Consider the following 19,196-nt stretch of genomic DNA (forward strand, 5'->3'; position numbering starts at 1 on the left):
GCAAGGCGCATACAGTTCAGTTTATTAAAAAAAAATCGGATAATTCATCACCAGACTGCCATACAATGAAAAGATATAGGAAGGCGTCGAAACGGCTCGGAGTAGTCTTTGAAATCACACACCGTGTGAAAAGTAAAAGAAGATACCATTAATTGACAGGCGACAAAATGAGGAGGCAGGTGATGGAAAGCGATGGCGATATGTCACATCGTGGTCCGGTAATCTTGAAGGCTGACTAATATTTAGTAGAAGTTGCTTGTATTTCGACTTCAATGTGGCCATGCTTGACGACTGTCGACTTGGAAACGAGGGTGTAGAATGATTTCAACCTCGTCTAAACGTGGCGACAAATGTGTGGCGATTCATTTCTCCCCGTTATAATTGTAAAGGTTGGTGGTTCTCAACCGCCGGTCCGCAAAATATATTGGAATTTGATATCTCAATTCAAATATGCAAAAAGTTGCAAGCTTCATCATTAAAAATTACTTTTAAAATTTGGAACGCATTTTCCGCATGGTGTCGTAATATAGAGTTCATGGTTTACTATATATATTTGTCAAATACGACACAATGATGCAAGTGTTATACAAAACTGCTACATGTGGCCTACGCAACTCGTTTAGGACCAGTTATATGTGAAAGCCTTTTTAAACAAAATTCGTCAATTCGGCAGCATAATTTAGCGAAATTTATTTGGCAGTGTAGCCTGACGGAGGCTGCATCATCGTCAATCGGCAATGACGCATTTCTTTCAAAAAACACCGAACAACGAAGATTAATTATAGTGGTTTTAACTTAACATGACTTGCAGAAGCTTCGACAAGACCACGAACAACAACGTCTAATATCAAAACAGCCGAGATCAAGGATACGGAAACGAATCAATTCAGAAATTTGATACGAAATGGTTGATCACAAGTATAGTCTTCCAGAAAGCGGGCAGCTGATCAGTAATTCCTCTCGTAAGCTAACGTAATGTGTTCTGACATCGCGTCGCGGCAATCGTTTGCCGATATTAATGGCGCTAAGGGCCGCATTTGCCACGTTTCCCGTTAAAGGACCGCAAAGTATGTTGGGGCAGCTACGATGTGCAGGTGCATTGTGAAGGAATGAATTCCAATTCACATGGACACAATAACACACTCGAGTTTCGGGTTCCCATTAAAGATACAAAAATCACTCGCGAACAACTCCAAGCGGGCTACGGTTTAGAGAAGGCGGAGTTCGTCATGCGCAAAGTGTTCCTCAGATTTACAAGAACCACAAGATTGTGACCACAAAATTTTGACTTCGTAATTTTTGACCGAACTCTACAATTTTGACAAGATTTTGACTTTTTAGTACATGCCAAAAAATAATCACCCTGCTGATTAGTAATTATTTGCTCGGGTAAGCATTAGTACGTGATGCAAAATACATGGCTGATTCCTATTTTTCGCCCGGCATATAATTGGCCAGCAAAGTTAAGTGCGGCATATCAAGGTTCAGCGCCTTCGATTGGTAATTTAATTAGTAGAGACGAAGTAAATCCATCAAAGATCCGGATCCTTCTTATATGTCGACAGCGGCATTTCTTCGCCTTGTTTGGTTTCCGACATTTCGCCGTTGTGCCTGTCTTCGATTTTGCTACACCCACAAAAACTACGCAACGCCGTAGGCATACATCTGGTCATGCGAGCACAAGTTATTGGATCTATTGTGGTTTTATCCACCAAATGTCGCTTTTTCCATCCTCCTATAATGGAAATACCATGTGGTTAGAGACATTAGTCCGTTGTTGGCAGAGGTGCTTAGTAACAAAATATCATTGTAATTCAACTTTTTCGTAGTACCTCTGACAAGACCGTAATGCGTATGGTGAAGCACCCGGCTTCTCGATAGATAGTTCGTGGATTCGATCCCCGGCCGGGTCAGACCAAAGACCTGATTAGTAACACTGGTATCCATCACTTCCCCGCTTGGCGCTCAGCTTTACCGAGATAGCATGGAGGGGTGGTAAATGACTTAGAACCTTCCTTGGCCATGCAGCGGCGTATGCACATCATGCACTCATGGTATGCATATGCACCATGTGTAATGTGTATGTAGATCATGAGTCGCTGAATATACCGCAAAACATCAAGGACAAAAAGATGCGAAGTGATATCCTATACCCTGTCCTGGTTATATTTCTAAACTACTTATACTTCACAGTTTTTTAGGCAAACTACTTACTTTTCCGACTTTGTATTTTGTAAAGTAGAGAGTGGGATATGTTTACATAACTTATATGGGTGAAATTATCATAAGAACGCGGGAAGAAGCCCGCGTGTACCACGGTAACTGCATATATTTCCGAAAATTTTACGTATATTTGTAGTGTATAGTCGCCAAGATACATATAACAATTTCGAAAGTAGCAACCTCCGATTAACCGCTAAAAGTATGCGACCAAATCTTTTCAGACCTTTTATTTTCTACTACCACTTGAAGTAGTTTTAACATGTCTGAGAAATTTCGACTACTTATAATCGAGTAGAAATTGACGGCGTCGACCATATACCTACTTACGCCCACTACATATACCGACCTGACAGTAGACTGACAGTGATTCCAACAAGCAGTGTGAACATGAGTCCCAAACTCGGCGTGTAGAAATAGGACAATAAGAAGTAGCTTTGCCCTAAGCCTATCCCGTCCTCGCTGATGCTGGTGGATATCATGCTATCATTGTGTGCATACATCGTTGTCATATTCGTAGAATCAAGGTATCCGCACGCCACTGGGCAGAACGACGAAGATACGGGGAGCATCCGGGTTAAATTGGAAGGCTTCGGAATCCCTTTACTGCCGAGAAACTTCACGAACGACATCACGACTCCTGTTATGAATCCAGACCCAGCACCCTTGTATTCATACATATATAAAAATACACATAAGTCGGATGATGGTCGCGGAAGGTGAATTGAAACGACAGGGTAAGCTACGATACATATGTGGCTGGCAATAGGCTACGGAAGCAAGGTGAATTTGAGCGAGGAAGTGTAAAAATGATTCGAAATGATAAATAATTATGCATAGGGTTACCATAATTTGGATCGATCGCATTACCTAGTTCGTATCATTATTTATACCGATTTTCAGTTGACCCTGCCCATTAGTCTAGCTGTAAAAGCTGTAAAGGAGGGCAAAATGCAAAAAAGGATGACATTTAGGCGTCCTCGGAGGACATTCTCAATTTCCTGAAATAGAAGTAACATATGGTAACCCTAATTATATATGTTACTGATGCAGATCAGCCTGCCTGCAAACGACAATAAATTACGTTAATTTTTTATTATGGTCCAAGTCAAACATGTGGTATAAGATATGTCCTTGGCCCGAAATGCAAAAGGCTTGCAGTATCCAGCACATTTCTTTCAAAAGGTATAATATTTTAATAAGAAATATTCCAACTAAATATAACAATACGAAACAGTATTTTGTGATAGGCGCAAGTTTTTGATGCCACCTTATGTTTTGTAGGGCACTAAGTTCGAAAACCGAAATTTAATTTTCGTATCATCGTTGTTTTTCAATACGTGCGTCATTTACGTAGGATGCTGATTGCAGATATATACACAAGCCGTTAAGATATAGACATCGCATGTATGCTTCTTAGCATTTATATCTGCAAACGCGAAGTGTAAATCGGAAGAACACAGTCACTTACCCAAGAATTCACAAACGGCATCCAGATACCCATGAGAAATATACCAAGGTATGCCCCGAAAAACGATCCTACTATCCCGACAGCGATCGTGAGCATCTCGCCGAGAACTTTCGTTAGAAATCCCGTTCCAATTATAATCAATCCGAAGCCGAATGTGAGTCCTTCAAGGAGCAATCATTCTTCACCAACCACATAATGTAATTATGTAGAATTTTCAATAAGCACGCATAATTTACGCAATCACATTACTGCATTCTGGTCTACGGATGGTTAGAACACGGGATCTTTAAACCATACTCAAGTTATATCATATCTAAACAATTCTATCGATATTATCTTATGTATGCGAATACAGCCCATGCTTTGGAGAGAGCGGGCAGTTGATGCGTGTTAGCATGTTTTAGCCAATATGCCTGAACGATATGATATTGGCTATTTGTCGGCAAAGGATCACCCTTATTTTACCTTTGCTTATTCGCTCGTAACGAGAATCCGTCCACGCCGTATAGGGCTTAAGAAAATCAGCAACAGTAACAGAAACCATCGCATTCAATCCCGAAGATACGGTGCTGTCAAAAGGACAGCATTTACAAATACTGCAACATGGATTAACAAGCCATACAAAGCACAGATTCTGGAATTCATGTATAATGAGTAGTCGTCGGAGAAGTACAAATTCTGAGATGGCAGCCTTTATCCGCATCAATGCGCAATCCACAATCCACAAATCCTCTACAAGGTTTTTGGAATATTTTCCCGGAATTAGGAATTCAGCATTTACCTTAAACTCGCGGCAAACACTCCCGACAAAAACAAGCCGCGCATGCCGGAATATGGTCGAAAAATGTCCATCGCAGCGTAAGGCATCAGCTGGAACAAACCAAGAAAATTAAGTGGCAAAACCGGGGATCGCGCATAGGCTATCATGGACGTGCGTCGTGCGGCCGGGTAAGACAAGATCGTGATGAGTAGTAGTAAATAGAGATAACGTTCTGTTATTGGTATTTATCAAATGATCCATGGCAGCGCTTCCCAGCCGATGGGTCGCAAAGCTATTTCAGGTGGATCGCGAAAATTGTTGCAGTTTTCTATTAAATTTGCCAAATATGCCAAACACCAAACACCTTTATCTTCTCGCGATTAGAGGAGCAATTACCCTTTCTTCGCCTCTAAATTACGTTGTTGTTGTTGTTTTCGCCCACAAGTGCTGTAAGCCACGTTCCCGTGCTCACTATAATACGTGAGCCAGATTTTAGTGACATTCATTGTGATTGGAGCGCGAACTTGGACAGTGTGTTTTTGTGTGTGCCTTAAAATTGGAAATCATTCATTCCTTGCTCCAAAGGCTTGGCGAACGTTGATTGGAAAAGGCAATCCAGCCCGATTGTAATCAACAAACAATTGCCGCAACGCAAGCGATTCTCGAGGCCCCTTTGTATTCGACGTAATAAGACCAATTCCTGCTTGAACACACGCTGTCCCGTTTGTAATCATATATTACGTGTCTTTTCGTCTGCTTGATTACACTTGTGGGGGTCTTACGGAGCTCGTAACTCGCACGACTCGTTGTACGTCGAACCACGTTCTCGTTCGTTTGGTCATATCCAGGCCGCGTTATTTTTGGCATATGCCAAAACTGCCAAAAATAATTTATTTTTGGCATATTTCGATTTTTATTTTTGGCAGTTTTGGCATCGTCCTCTAAACAGATAGTTTCAGCCTCGAATTAGTCACAAAAACGCTTTATTTGGGCTAGTTTGTCAAAAGACACCACAAAATGTGCAGCATCCACGTATAATCGGTGCCAACAAACAAGAATAAGAAGAAAATACCTATAACGATTTCATAGGTTAATAATATCAAACGAAACCACAAAATATGCAGTATCCATCGGAATCGGTGCCAATAAGCAAAAAAAAAGAAAGAAAAGCCTAACAAACACGCTCAACAGCTGATTGTTACAGCTGTTGAATAGACTTGAATCGTTTGCACTGTAGCATTGCTTTAAACTCAGGTCAGCTAAGTTTCTCCTAAATTCATTTCTCGCCCAGCGAATCTGGGAAATATCGGCTTCAACAGTAGCCGTTGAGGGAAAGAATGTTGCCAGTCATCCACAAAAGGTTTTCAGAGCTTCGAAACCTTTGGAGGGCCGAACCGGCTTCCAGGCATCATGAAAAAAGATCACTTCGCCAGTGCCATCGATCTAATCGCGGAAAGAATTTTCTTCCCGATACTTTCCAGGAGTTTCCTGTGTTGTCTCTCAACAAATTCTATTTAGTAGCCCGACTATCATTTCTACTTCAGTCTACCGATAGATTTTCGGAGGACTTTTGTCACTTCAGGTGGCTTTAATATTGCCAACTCGCATGGAAGAGTCCTAGGAAGGTTAGCTTGTTTAAGAACATTGACGCAACAAGACTGTCTTGCAAAATGAGACTATGCAGCTCAGAAATAGCCAGACAGTTTGTTGCGTCACCATGTTCAACTCAATCACAATGCAAAAATCGTGGTTGATTTTGGGGGTTCCAGTTCCATGAGAAGAATATAATTTATATTTTAATAATCAGTACTGCGGCAGCTTCTCATTGATACCCATTTTATCAAATTTAGCGCTCGACAAGCCGGTAAAAATGGTCGTAAAATTGCCTTTGGACAAATGGAAAGTATGACGTAAACCAAATGCAGTCAGCCGTTCAAGCTCGCTGTGCCCACATCATTTAGGACACCATGCTTTCACCCCTAATGGGTGGGCTGGGCCCAGATTAAGAAACCTGCCTTTCACAAACGCGGTCCTGTTAACACAACACCATGAACGAAATACACTATTTGGCAGACCGTGTTATTTTTGGACTATGCCAAAAATTGCTTATTTTTGGCATTTTCAAATTTTTATTTTTGGCAGTTTTGGCATCTGGCTGCTGAAATCCCAAAAATAACACGGCCTGGTCATATCTCATGGTGGGTTGCACAGTGAAACATTGAATCGAAAGTAGGTCGCGAACTGAAGAAGGCTGGGAAGCACTGATCTACGTAGTCTACATCAATGTCAAATTTGCAATTGCTATGGAATGCTGTAGTCGCGCGAACGCCGAAAATCCTAACCACCTCGAAATCGCCAATGAGTATGAAAATCGGCTTTGTAATAATCGTATTAAACGTTGCTATGTAATGGTAGAGCAGTGGTGGACACACAAATTAATCTGTCCCACTGATTACTGTCCTGACAATTCGTACAATCGCAGTGCAGCGAAATAAATATACGAGGTCCCACGCAAATTGAACTGGCGCGCCAATCCTAGCACTAATCCATAGGTCGCAGATTCTAGGGAAATCGACCTCGCGTACCAACACCAAAAGTGAATGGTGAAGTTGCAACAGCCAACATAGCCTAGCCCAGGGGTTCTCAGCCCTTTCTTGGCCGTGGCCCATTTTCCGGTTTAAAAATGTGCTCTGGCCCATCTGATATCTTAGAGTCATAATCCTGTTTAATGCGTGGTCATGGACAGCGCTGATATGCCCATTTCTCTAAAATATGCGCATTTTTCTCTAACTGGTGATATTTAAATCTCGATCTCCGGGATATGTAACCGCGCGAAGCGCGAAAAAAATGTCAAGTTGAATAAATATCCTCCAACAAACGACCGACGACATAATCTTGGGCCCCTTCGACTTCCGCAATTGGGAGTGTGGATGCGGTAGTTACGGCCCTGGTAGATCATAAGCTAAGTATATTATCTTCGTCCGCTGCTCCATTCGCGTCGCGAATCACCATATTCAGGTCCCCACACTGTATGATTGGGACTTTTGTGATACTATTGTGGGGAATATTATGGTCATTCTGGGCCAGCATCGAACAAATCATTGGTGGATGGGGTACTACAGAGAAGTGAAGAACGATTTTTCAATATGCATGATGTACTTTGTAATGTTTGTATGTCCTGTACCAAAACAACTGAAGTTGCGATGTCAGAATATTCAATCCAACGATACAATCCATTCCGGTGACTTTTTCATTATGTACAATGATTTCCAGGCCGGACATTTTAAACCGAGTTCAAAGATTAATGCGCTCCGATAAATCCTCAATCGATTAAGATTCGTTGAGGTGGTGCAGTATACATCAGCCAGAAGTTGCTAATAATTTGCAATTATGTCTATTTTTAGCTTACAATAATAGGGCCTGCCGAAGTACAGTAAATCTGTACATCAATTTCACTTCATTGCGAGTTCATTGCATACCCCTTTCAACGGCATACTTGGTTACTTCAGCATTAGCTTCCAGTTATTATACGCTTGAAATTATTTTAGTTGCTGTTAGCCGTAGGTTGTCAAAGCCAGTAGAAAAAGCCACCGTTTCTCCATAACGTTTTCGATTTGTACATACTGACTTCATACGTGCCACTACGTCTAATCAGGGTCCCGGATGAAAAGCTTTGTAGCAATGTAGCCTACGTTTAATTAGATAATACGAATATATTGTAGATAATACGAATATATTGTTAGCGAATAACATAAGAAATACAACTAAACTTACATTAATTCTGAAATGTTCTAAATAGCTCTGTGGCCCACCTCAAAATGCTCTGTGGCCCACCAGCCCACCCTTTGAGAACCCCTGGCCTAGCCAATACGAAGTGCAGAGCAAATTGTCCTATTGCTGTAGTTAGAAATGTTGTTTCTTTCAACTATACCATACCTTCGGCAGTGGGCATGCGTAGTAGTACCTTCTTACGTAAACCGCGTGTGAAGCGTGCTAATGTGAATGCTGAATATCCGCTAACTATATTGGTAAACCAATTAAAATATTCATAATTTGTGAATCGGTGACCTCACCGCACGTCACTGAACAATACACTGTGCTTGTTGCACCATTGCATTGTGATATCACCAGCTCCGTTAATAGATGGGCCTACAGCCCTACACGGGGCCTACGCCTACACTTTATATACCAATTGAAATATACGAGCTACTATGCTTTCACCTCATCCCGAATTTCGATACACCCTGATTCCATCGGATCGCACAAACGAAAAAGTGCATACAAAACAATTCCACAGGCTACAGCAAGCGTAGTCATGAATGCGACGCCCAACGTACCGATGAACATTGCCCTGTAATACAAGTGGAACACATTTTCGCGGTAGCCATAACCAAAAAATAGAAGTACAATACGGCCAGTCGACCATCCACAAGCTTGATTGCTTGCACGTCTGATCTTATGACGATTGATTTGGCTGTTATCGGAAAAATGCAGCAAGTCATGGGCATATAACTAACCATCTCGCCTTGGAGAGCGATTTGACGCTGAGGTATCTTTGCACGTTTGTCTGATCCGTACCGAACATGCCGATCCAAATAATTACCCAACCAAAGAAAGAAGTCCAAAACGTGTAACGGATTCTTGGGTCGAGGTCAAAGCTGAATGAGATACATGGTGTAAGTGGTGTAACAGCGTGAAAAGGTTGGAAACATAGTCCGCTTATATTATTGAAAGGTACAGCGGTGTATGAATAAAATGCCGTTTAGAGATGGTGTGATTGTGAACGTGAGGGCAGTTCGCGTTCGCGATCTGTGTGTGAACCTCAAAAATTCACGTTCACAAACGAGCCTAGGTAGGTTCTGCACTGTGAACCTTTTTCATATAGTGCAATTTTCACTTCATTGTAACATCTTTGGTTGAAATTTATTGCATTTCAACTGCGGGCCACTCCATTCATCAGTATCAGTATAAGATTTTATTGATATTTTCATCATTTCAAAACATCACAAGACTACGATACAATGAAAAGATAGGAAGGTGTCGAAACAACTTGGAGAAGTCTTCAACATCAGACACCTACCTTAGCCGAGGCGAAGTAAAGAAGAGGCATGCACAGTGGGGCTCTTAAAAAATGACTTTTTTTCTCAAATCGTACTGGCTACTTGATAAAATTGTTAGGTTACCTAATTCAAGCCTACACATAAAATTTGGTTCAATTCCAGCCAGTAACCGCTTTGCTGCAGGAGAAGAAAGTTTCTATTTCTTATATAAAAATAAATAATAAAAAATTTGAAAATTTTCTCTTCACCCCATCAAAGTGTTAGGCTGTCTATAGAAACGATGCTCACCAAATTTGGTTCAATTCCAACCAGTGGAAGCGGAGTTATTGCCGTCGAAAAATTTGGATTTGAATAAAATAGTATTTACGGTGACCGATTCTTTGTTTATTTATTATAGTTGTGCTCACCGTAAATACTATTTAATTCGAATTCGTATTCATCGGCTTACTAGACGCTGGCCGATGCGAAACCCTCGCGGTACAACAGATACTTCCAATCACTCTCACACCCAGGAAGAGTATGGCCCTTGGCCTTCATATTCCTGACCCCGGGATCTGAAACCGCTTGACGGGGCAGTATCCCAGCCACAAGTATGGTGGCGGCGGGACAAGCCTCCGCAGACGCCCCCAGCCAAAGCCTGCTTGTGACAGCCGTTTGTACCAAAAAAGGAAGAGAAACTTTTGACGGTAAACAACAAACGGAAGCAACCTGAGATGGAAGCTTTCGAGTCCTACGACTCTTAAGTGACCTATTACGGGCGCTTGTGGCAATAGTGCCGTGGTGTAATGCCACTGCGCTGTCACAAGCGTGACGGGGTGGAGGTTTACTGCGGTTCCTCCAGGTTACCCCTAAAAAAAAAAAAAATGAGCATCGTTTCTATAGACAGCCTAACACTTTCATGGGGTGAACAGAAAATTTTCAAATTTCATTTTTTTATTTTTATATAATAAATAGAAACTTTCTTCTCCTGTAGCAAAGCGGTTACTGGCTGGAATTGAACCAAATTTAGTGTGTAGACTTAAATTAGGTAACCTAACAATTTTATCAAGTAGCCAGTACGATTTGAGAAAAAAGTCATTTTTGAAGAGCCCTAATGCACAGTGCACACTGAATGAAAAGTAATGCAGAGTATATAAGACGCAAGCGTCAGAAAGAGGTGGCATGTGGCGGAGGGCAAGGTCGATGTTAGCATGGCGCTGGCAGCATATTGAAAATCAATACTAAACGAGCATGCACTTTGACAATGTCAAATATTTTACTTGCTTTCTTACAAAAGTTTCCTCGAAATATCCAGCTTTCCGTTTGTGAATATTTAGTGACTCTCTGCTGTAAGCTTGACCCGCAATGACACAACATGAAGGGAGAAATACACTACATATAGTCAGCGAATGATGCTTGTTCAATGTTCAACTTATCAATGGAATTGATATCGTTGTCTGAAGGAATAAAATCTGACAGGCGTACGGGGTCAATCTTAACTTCATATGTTTACTGTATCAGAAAAACAATATCCGGGCGATTGGGGACTGGGGCTACTGCTGTATAACTTGGTAATGGGGTAATATCGGTAGCAAGTATAGAAGCCCGTTTTACACTCTGCTCAATATCAACGTCGCAATACTCAGACGCTGAATACATCGTCCGGTCTGGCCTAGACCGCTAAGGCGTAAAGCTTATATCCCCTTGCAAGTCCTCGTCGAAATTATTGGCAAATCGACGGAAGATATTGATTTTATGGGATTATTATATCATTTGATTCTGGAAGTCGGCAGTTACGGAATCAAAAATATCGAATATCGACCTGGTGTAAATTACCATTGTAGTCAACATCAGCAAACACCATGAATACCACAAACAACGACAACATATCATTTGATTGCCCCAGTTCATACATTCGGTGACGTTTAAAACGTCAATATGTACTTCAGCATTGTGGCATTATGTGGTTCGAGTCGTCGCTATACAGTGCATTAATATAGGCTATCACTTCACTGAAATTTAGTGTTGGAATTAGCAATATGACGTCACGTGACGTCATGAGGTTCACGCTCGCGTTCACACAGGACCTTTCAAAAAGGTTCGTGTTCACACGAACCTGAACCTTTCAGAGGTTCACATCATATCCATAGACTCATTTTATTCAGAATTCTCCATAAAGTCGGCTTATTCACTTGGCGCAGTAAACGCGTTTATGGGAGCCACCATTATGAACTTTGCGTCGGCATGTGCTGCTCCACAATACATCTGTGAGCACGTAATTGAATGTTCTAACCCTTGGGGCCATTTCATATTTAGGGTAGCATATTATTCATTCTAACTGTGACGATAAAGTGTGCATGGTGCCTAGTCACGTTTTGACAGCACGACAACAAATACCGTAGCGTGAATGCGTAGGCTATACCTTTCTAGATTGCTTCTACCTCCTTCTATCATATGATTCCATACGGCACCCGCGCCACCGGCTGTGATCGTTCCTCTAATCACAAAAGCCAACATGGCGGTCGCCATCAACAAAGCTTGAAACACATCACTCCAAACAACTCCCCGGAGTCCACCCTAGAGGAAATGAAAGGCGTTCATGATTCTTGAACACAAGAGAAGGGGAGGGATGAGGCATATGCGAACAGGAATTTGTCAGCTTCACTTTTTCTGAACCATGCAACTGACCAGGGCTACTCATCTATTTTTAGTAAAGGTTCAGTTACAAAAGCTTAAAATTCGCTAACGTCTGTTATATTAAATGATTTAGTTTTTCATACAAATGCAATGCAGTATAACTATAACAAAATCCACTAAAGCGGTGCGAAATGTGTGTATCGTGGGCTTCTATTAGTTTGGTGTTATAGTGGAAGAGTTGGCATTATTTGGCATTTCTATTTTACAAATCAACGATAATATATTTACGTCATAAATATATTATTAAAATGTATATAAAAACGAAGTATATACTGAGACTGATAAGGTCCTCATGGATGTAGCGCAGAAAAGGTCCTTATTAGGACCGCGGTCCGTCGGTAGCCCTGATGCACGCTCATCGTATATATTGTACGCACTGTAAAGTGGCGAACGGACTTGACATTGGGACTATGCATGTCTAGACAGAAGTTGCTTGAAAATAAGATTCTCAAATAAAGCTTTACCATCGTTGTGTACGTGATGCATACGAATCCGGTGGTCAGCATAGCAACGATTTGTGGAAATCCAGTCACTAAAAATACATGCTTATACCATTATAGGTTTTGCGTTTTTTCAGTAGAGCAATAAAAAAACAGACAATCACCCCGAGAAAGGGCTAGCGCTGGCCCATATACATTGAGCCCCATGTAAAACAGTGTCTGTATCATGAATCCCGAGGTAGCAATTAACCTGATGGGTCTTCCATACCTTTTTTCCAGATACTAAAAAATTGTGTATTCGACAAAGTTTGAGATTTAGCGTATGAAAACGTAAAGACATACCTCATACGCGCTGGATATTTTGAGTTTGTAAAGAACCGGTAGGATGATGTAACCCACGAATGGGCCGGTTATGAGGATCAAGGAAGCAATGCACCTGAAAGATCACCACTGAATTACTCCTTTCTTTACGATGAGTTATCATACGAAAAACGATTTATCCGTATTAGATATCCTTTACATTTCTGCACTGACCAAAACTGATATTTAGAGTTCAGATAGAAAAGTTGACACTGATATGTTAGAATGCTGATATGTTTACTTGATCACCGACTCTAACCCTTATACTCCGACACCAGACATTTTCGATATATCGACTCTGATTCCTGAAGCTCCCACATGCAGCTCCCACATCGAGTATTTTCTTCACAAAACACCGACTCCTATTCCGCTTCCTACCTCCCTACTTAGAAAAGCATATATGTTTATTACATGCATTAGCATATGTGGTTCGCAGAACTTGTGAACAACTTAACAACATTTGTGGCTGTAACTGCACTTTCTAGCAGTGATGAGCGGACTGTAATATTTTTCGGTCCAAGTCCAATCCTGAAAATTTTCAATTCAGTCCTAGTCCATCCTGATCCAAAAATATTTGCCAAATTTTCAGTCCAAGTCCATCCTGATCCAAAAAAAATTCAAAATCTTAAGTCCAATTCTAAAACTGAAAAAACAGAAGGACATGTTAGGGCGGTTATAAACACTGCACATCCAATTCGATTCAATTCCAGCTTGTAGAAGCGAAGTTATTACAACACGAGAATTTTCAATATACTAAAAAGTATACACATTTTTGATAGTGGCTGCCCGTCCCTATGAAGTTTTGTAAGAAATTGGTGCATTACAAGTTTGATTCAATTCCAACCAATAGAAGCGTGAAAATCGTTGTATTTACTGTGGGAAATTCTTTCATCAATATTTATAGAGCTACAACCCTATTTTGAACAGCTTCTTGGAGGTCTGAACTTGCATATTCAATTGACTAATATATTCATATTGAAATTTACCCAAACATTTTCGGCAGACACTCATCAGGGATAATCGTCAGCAACTAGTAGAGAATTGGAAAGAACCTTGTATATCAACAATCGTATCACAAAATATGACAGGCGAAAATATGTCATCCGAAAATATCCGGGTTCATTCAAATATGAATATACTATTCAACACTACACCTACACCGGTTGGAATCCAACCAGTAGCAACTTCAGCCAGTAAATTTGAAAAAAGAAGTTATTTCTATCCAACACTAATGTACTTATACAAAACAAATGACTAACATATTCAATTTCAGGGGTCACTATACTACAAACTTGCCATAGTAGTTTGTTCTATGAGCACATAAAATACTATAGACGAAAGAACCAGCCGGATCACAATATATAGGTTAGCAACTAATACTGCGCCAGACATTAACGATCAACATGAACGAAACGTGTAAGAATGATGACATGAAAAAGCAGATGGTAGCACCTTGTGACAAAATAGTGCCAAATTATCTCGAGTACGGTGATGAGTTGCAGTAGGCATTAAGCATTGCATTACCATCAAGCTCACGGTACTTTAGGCTGCAGAGAGAAGATTGTACCACCACGACTTGGTAGAATTCGTGCTCTTCTACTATAGGGTTGAATTCAACTCAAGTTAGACCAGTGGTTCTCAACCTTTTTTTAGACACGCCCCCCTTTTTGATAGTGGAAAATTTCGCGCCCCCTTATCGTCATATCACAAAATCCAACTGGGATTCTAGCAACCCCTACAGATTGTTTCGTGGTATGGTCGGTTATAAATGCTGATCAGAGAATAAACAAATTTGAAAGTGGGTCTATATAGAGAGAAACGCGCGTGCATAGGAGGTAAATCGCGCAGAGCGCGAAATTTTTTTTGTAGGTGACCGCTTCTTCGCGACCCCCTTCAGATGTTTCACGCCCCCCAAGGGGGGCGCGCCCCCCAGGTTGAGAACCCCTGAGTTAGACCAAGAAGTCTACAACAGCAAAAGTGGCACGGATATAGCATACGAACTAGGCAAACTTTTCCTATGGATCAGCGAACCTAGTAGTATCTCGACTCGACCTAAATCCAGAGGTGGTCAGTAACGAAGTACTTCTACTTTTTCGAAGTACTCAAGTAGTTTTTCTCTACTTCTGGTACTTACTCAAGTAGATCCGATTTTCGCTACTTCTACTTCTACTTCATAATATTTTGTGATCTACTTACTTACTTTTCGCTATTTTCAGTTTGTCAAGTAGAAGTAGTTCAATCTTCCAATATATATATATATCGACTTTTCAATTAGATAAATAAAATGAAAAGGGCAAAAGAAAACAGGAAACCAAAAACATCAAGATAATCAGTTTTAGGCTCGTATTAAGCGTCTCCAACGTAGGCGGTCGTGGGCGTCTTCAATCTTCCAATCAGGAAGATAGCCTGAGGAATTTCGGGGCTGTTTTCACGGAGTATCAACATTTAACTTTCATAAAAGTAGAGTAAAGCCAAGAATTTTCGTCGCGCTTGGCGCGCAGTGGATATACGGCGTTACAGTATGATTTCACGAAAGTATCGATGACTATAATTTAGGTAGCGGCTTGGCGTGGTTCCGTTCACACAGGGATATCTAGAACTAGATATCTAGATATCCTTGGGTTCACACCACATTGTCGCCCTTCACCCATATGAAATATATATGGCTCATCATAACGTTTGAAACTGATGTTTCGCAATCTAGCATTTACTTGTCATATCGTAATCTAGCATGTCCATGACGCGTCCTAACCTGGAAAAGTGGACTCTGACATTTTTATTAGTTTTAGAACTGTTTTAGCATACCACCTGCGAAACTTTCTGGACTAAAGACATGAAAATCGTGTTCCACTTTTAGAACTAGTATTTATGTTCCATTTTCAATTCCCAGTATCATATACTTTGAGTTATAATAAATATAAGTTCTCTGGTCTGGATAACGTACATGTTGAAGTATAAAAGCAAATGTAGCAATGCCTTTAATTTACGGAAATAAAGCTACACAATATGGCATTTTTACGGTCCACCATATTTTTTATTAACGTTTACTAATCGTGCAAAGTGTTTACATCGTATCCTGTACAACTTCTCCGTATTGCTCTTCGACTAAACTACGGACCTTATAATATGGGGGATGGCGTCATACCATGCTATTTTCTAAAACGTGCTGTTCGAGAAAACAGGATAAGTATCGCATTTCCATATCAATCCTATCATTTTCATCCCATGATGTGGACGAATGCTTATGATTTGCACCTTTATACAATCCATGTGAACAAATTAGGATCGTTTTCACAACTACTTACTTACTTAAGTACTTTTAAAGTCAGTCAATTCTACTTCTACTTCAAGTAGTTTTAGGTTGCTTATGGAAGAAGTACTTCTACTCGTACTTGAGTAGATTTTTTCGTCGCAACTACTACTTCTACTTGAGTAGCTTTCTTGACTACTTTGACCACATCTGCCTAAATCCATGTGTCCAAGAAAGAGAAATATAATAGGTTGTAGCCCAGATGGCGAAGGATTGTTAACATTATACAAACAGTGCGCCCCTTGCCACCTTGGCAGCAGACACAGTGACCTCGACCTAATATTTTGATATGCACCCATATGCGAACATCAATTCCATATTTCTACAATTCTAACATCAAATACTACCTTAGGTGCTCATGTAAATAGCACTTGATAAGATCTAATATGCTGTTAACAAATTTACATTGCTCTGGTTGAAGAAATTCGAAAGTGCCAATGTGCCATCAGTGTTGGGATGAAGTCACTACCTTCGAGTCACGAGTCATTTCGAGTCATTGCACATTTTGACTCGAGTCAAGTCAAGTCAATCGATTTTCCAAGGTGACTCGAGTCAAGTCAAGTCAAGTCAAGTCAAGTCACGAGTCAAGTCACATTTCAAGTCAAGTTGCCTTTTCGAATGCCTACGCCATTGCATTTTGCTAGCTGTCTGAAATACAGATTAACTGGTCATTGATTTTAAACCGATGAACGAATATGAAGTTAAATAAACACGTAAGACGGCGCTGTGTCGCTTACATATACGTAGAAATGCTAAACTACGCAATTATAATGGCATAGCCTCAGTTTATAGTTACCAGCCAATATAGAGAATACAGAAACGAATTGATAAGATGCAATACATTACCCATTTACAAATGGATATGATACAATTCGAGCCTGCTCCAATGGTCGAGGACTATATAAACTATCTTCGAATTTAATTTCAATAAAGAGGTTTGGTTCAGGTACAGAGAACGGTAATAGACATTTTTCTATCAAAATACTTTACTATACTAGTTTACGACAGCGTAAGCTGTAAGCTTCGATCACTTCGTAAGCAGTCAATTTATTTGTGAGAGAACAATAGACGCTCAGTAAAACGCACGATCATTGAATGATTGGTCGCTCCCACGCGTTACACCAGCGTTTCGCGAACAATGCGATTGCAAGATACAGTGATTTTTGTGGACATTGATTAGGCCTACTTGATGACTTGAAATTGGCTCGTGAATTTTGCTTCGAGTCACGAGTCAATTCGCATTTCTGATACGCCGAGTCAAGTCATTTTAACAAAGTGACTCGAGTCAAGTCAAGTCATACGAAAAAGGTGACTCGAGTCAAGTCATGACTCGAGTCATCCCAACACTGTGTGCCATACGGGCATCCCTAAAAGACGGAACAGCGGAAACAGCGCTGCTAACCAGCATTAAAATGTGTCAGAATTCTGTAATTTGGCTTCTAAAGGCGTCAATTGACAACACTGGCAATAATTCTTCTCTCCCGCCGCCCCTCACTTCTGGTTACGAAACCAGCGTGCCCGAGTCCGGATTTTAAATGCTCAAAATCCAAGTCCAACCTGTTTTTTTTTAAATCACAATCCGGTCCGATCCGGATCCGACTTTTTTTCAAAATCACAATCCGGTCCGATCCGGTACCGACGAAAATAACCCATAACCCTGATCCTGTCCAATCCAAGTCCAATCCAATGCTCATCTCTGCTTTCTAGTAGGCTAAGTATTGAGAACATTTTGGTTCTGTTTTAAAGTAGTTAGAGCCGCTCCACATCCGACTCCTGCCAGTATCTATTTCCCCAATTCTAACTCCGAATCCAAAGGGTGTTAGAAAATTCCTGTGACTACGACTCCATCAAGAACAAATTGAACGAAACACAGACTCCGACTCCACAGCCCCGGCGTGCACGCGAATTGCAAAATATGATGAATAGTCTACCATACCGTACATTGTGCAATCTCTAATTAGTATTGTGTCTGTAGCATCACAAACGCAACTAAACCATGGATAAATCCGAGAACGACAGCAAATAACTTCATCTGCTGAGCTGCGTCGGTCATCGCGGCCAGATCGCTCTCGTTTTCATGAGATTGAATGCCTACATAATTCGGTAGTTTACTGACCAAGCATATACCGTCCCAAACTGATACACATCCGCTGGTATTCCAATAATAGTGACCGCCGATTTGAAATTGACAGCCACTGAGATTGCAACTGGTAAAAAGCTTATTGACCTGAAATGGAAAATCATCTTGTTTTATCCATATCGTATCAGCCCAGTCACGGTGAACTGCTATAGCTCAATTCCTGGTTGGTGGTGATTATTTGCTCCGGGATGGCATTGTTTGGTAAAGAAACACCGTGACTATAATCAGGTTTGCAGTCAAAATGGCTGCACAAGTTGATGAATATCTTACCGGTTTCCCAAGAGATATCCCTCAGTCCCCTGACGCCTTTTCCTGCCAAGATGACCCTGATATATTCCGATGGATATGGAACATAATAACATCCCACCAACTACAAAGTAATCGGCCACCCCCAACGTTCTTGGCTTATCGTAGCTCATATTGACCAGCGCAGTTAGGCTATATATTGATGCTAGCTGGAAACTGAAAAAATTCAACATTGATTAGCGGGATTTATATACGCAATAACGTGTCGGGAATGCTTGCGTGCAATGCGACAACAGCGATTTTGCATTTCAAACAGTTAATTTGTAAAGTTCTGCGTAACGAGATTAGAAATACGATGTTCCTGCTTCCATCTGTGTTGTCGTAGGGGTATAACCAGGCCGTGTTATTTTTGGCATTTCAGGAGCCAGATGCCAAAACTGCCAAAAATAAAAATTTGAAAATGCCAAAAATAAGCAATTTTTGGCATGTGCCAAAAATAACACGGCCTGCCAA

The 19,196-nt window shown here is 40.8% G+C and overlaps 1 protein-coding gene across 1 annotated transcript; it reads right to left on the minus strand.

Annotated features, from left to right (window-relative positions):
• Positions 1-5: 5 nt before the first annotated feature.
• Positions 6-18,964, minus strand: LOC145447361 (sodium-coupled monocarboxylate transporter 1-like). The gene is made up of 13 exons (XM_080325777.1): positions 18,708-18,964; positions 18,414-18,524; positions 12,970-13,063; positions 12,792-12,909; positions 12,652-12,719; positions 11,913-12,067; positions 8,969-9,109; positions 8,673-8,802; positions 4,473-4,561; positions 4,157-4,260; positions 3,692-3,852; positions 2,570-2,885; positions 6-1,735 (listed from the first exon to the last, which is right to left on the minus strand). Exons 1-13 carry the CDS (start codon positions 18,914-18,916, stop codon positions 1,533-1,535), a joined length of 1,899 nt encoding a protein of 632 aa, XP_080181903.1. The 5' UTR covers positions 18,917-18,964; the 3' UTR covers positions 6-1,532.
• Between the last annotated feature and the right edge of the window lie 232 nt (positions 18,965-19,196).

This window comes from Botryllus schlosseri, chromosome 9 (assembly GCF_051294905.1).
Source record: "Botryllus schlosseri isolate E-star chromosome 9, Bs_hap1, whole genome shotgun sequence".
Classification (NCBI taxonomy): Eukaryota; Metazoa; Chordata; class Ascidiacea; order Stolidobranchia; family Styelidae; genus Botryllus; species Botryllus schlosseri.

What these genes read in the sequence shown, in the direction of transcription:
- LOC145447361 (XM_080325777.1), bottom strand. Translation starts at nt 18,916, where the DNA reads ATGTTGAATTTTTTCAGTTTCCAGCTAGCATCAATATATAGCCTAACT. An exon ending in AGCGCTAGCCCTTTCTCGGG is followed by an intron (nt 12,720 to 12,791) that starts GTGATTGTCTGT and finishes ATGTATTTTTAG; the next exon opens with TGACTGGATTTCCACAAATC. An exon ending in GGTAGAAGCAATCTAGAAAG is followed by an intron (nt 9,110 to 11,912) that starts GTATAGCCTACG and finishes TATCTCATTCAG; the next exon opens with CTTTGACCTCGACCCAAGAA.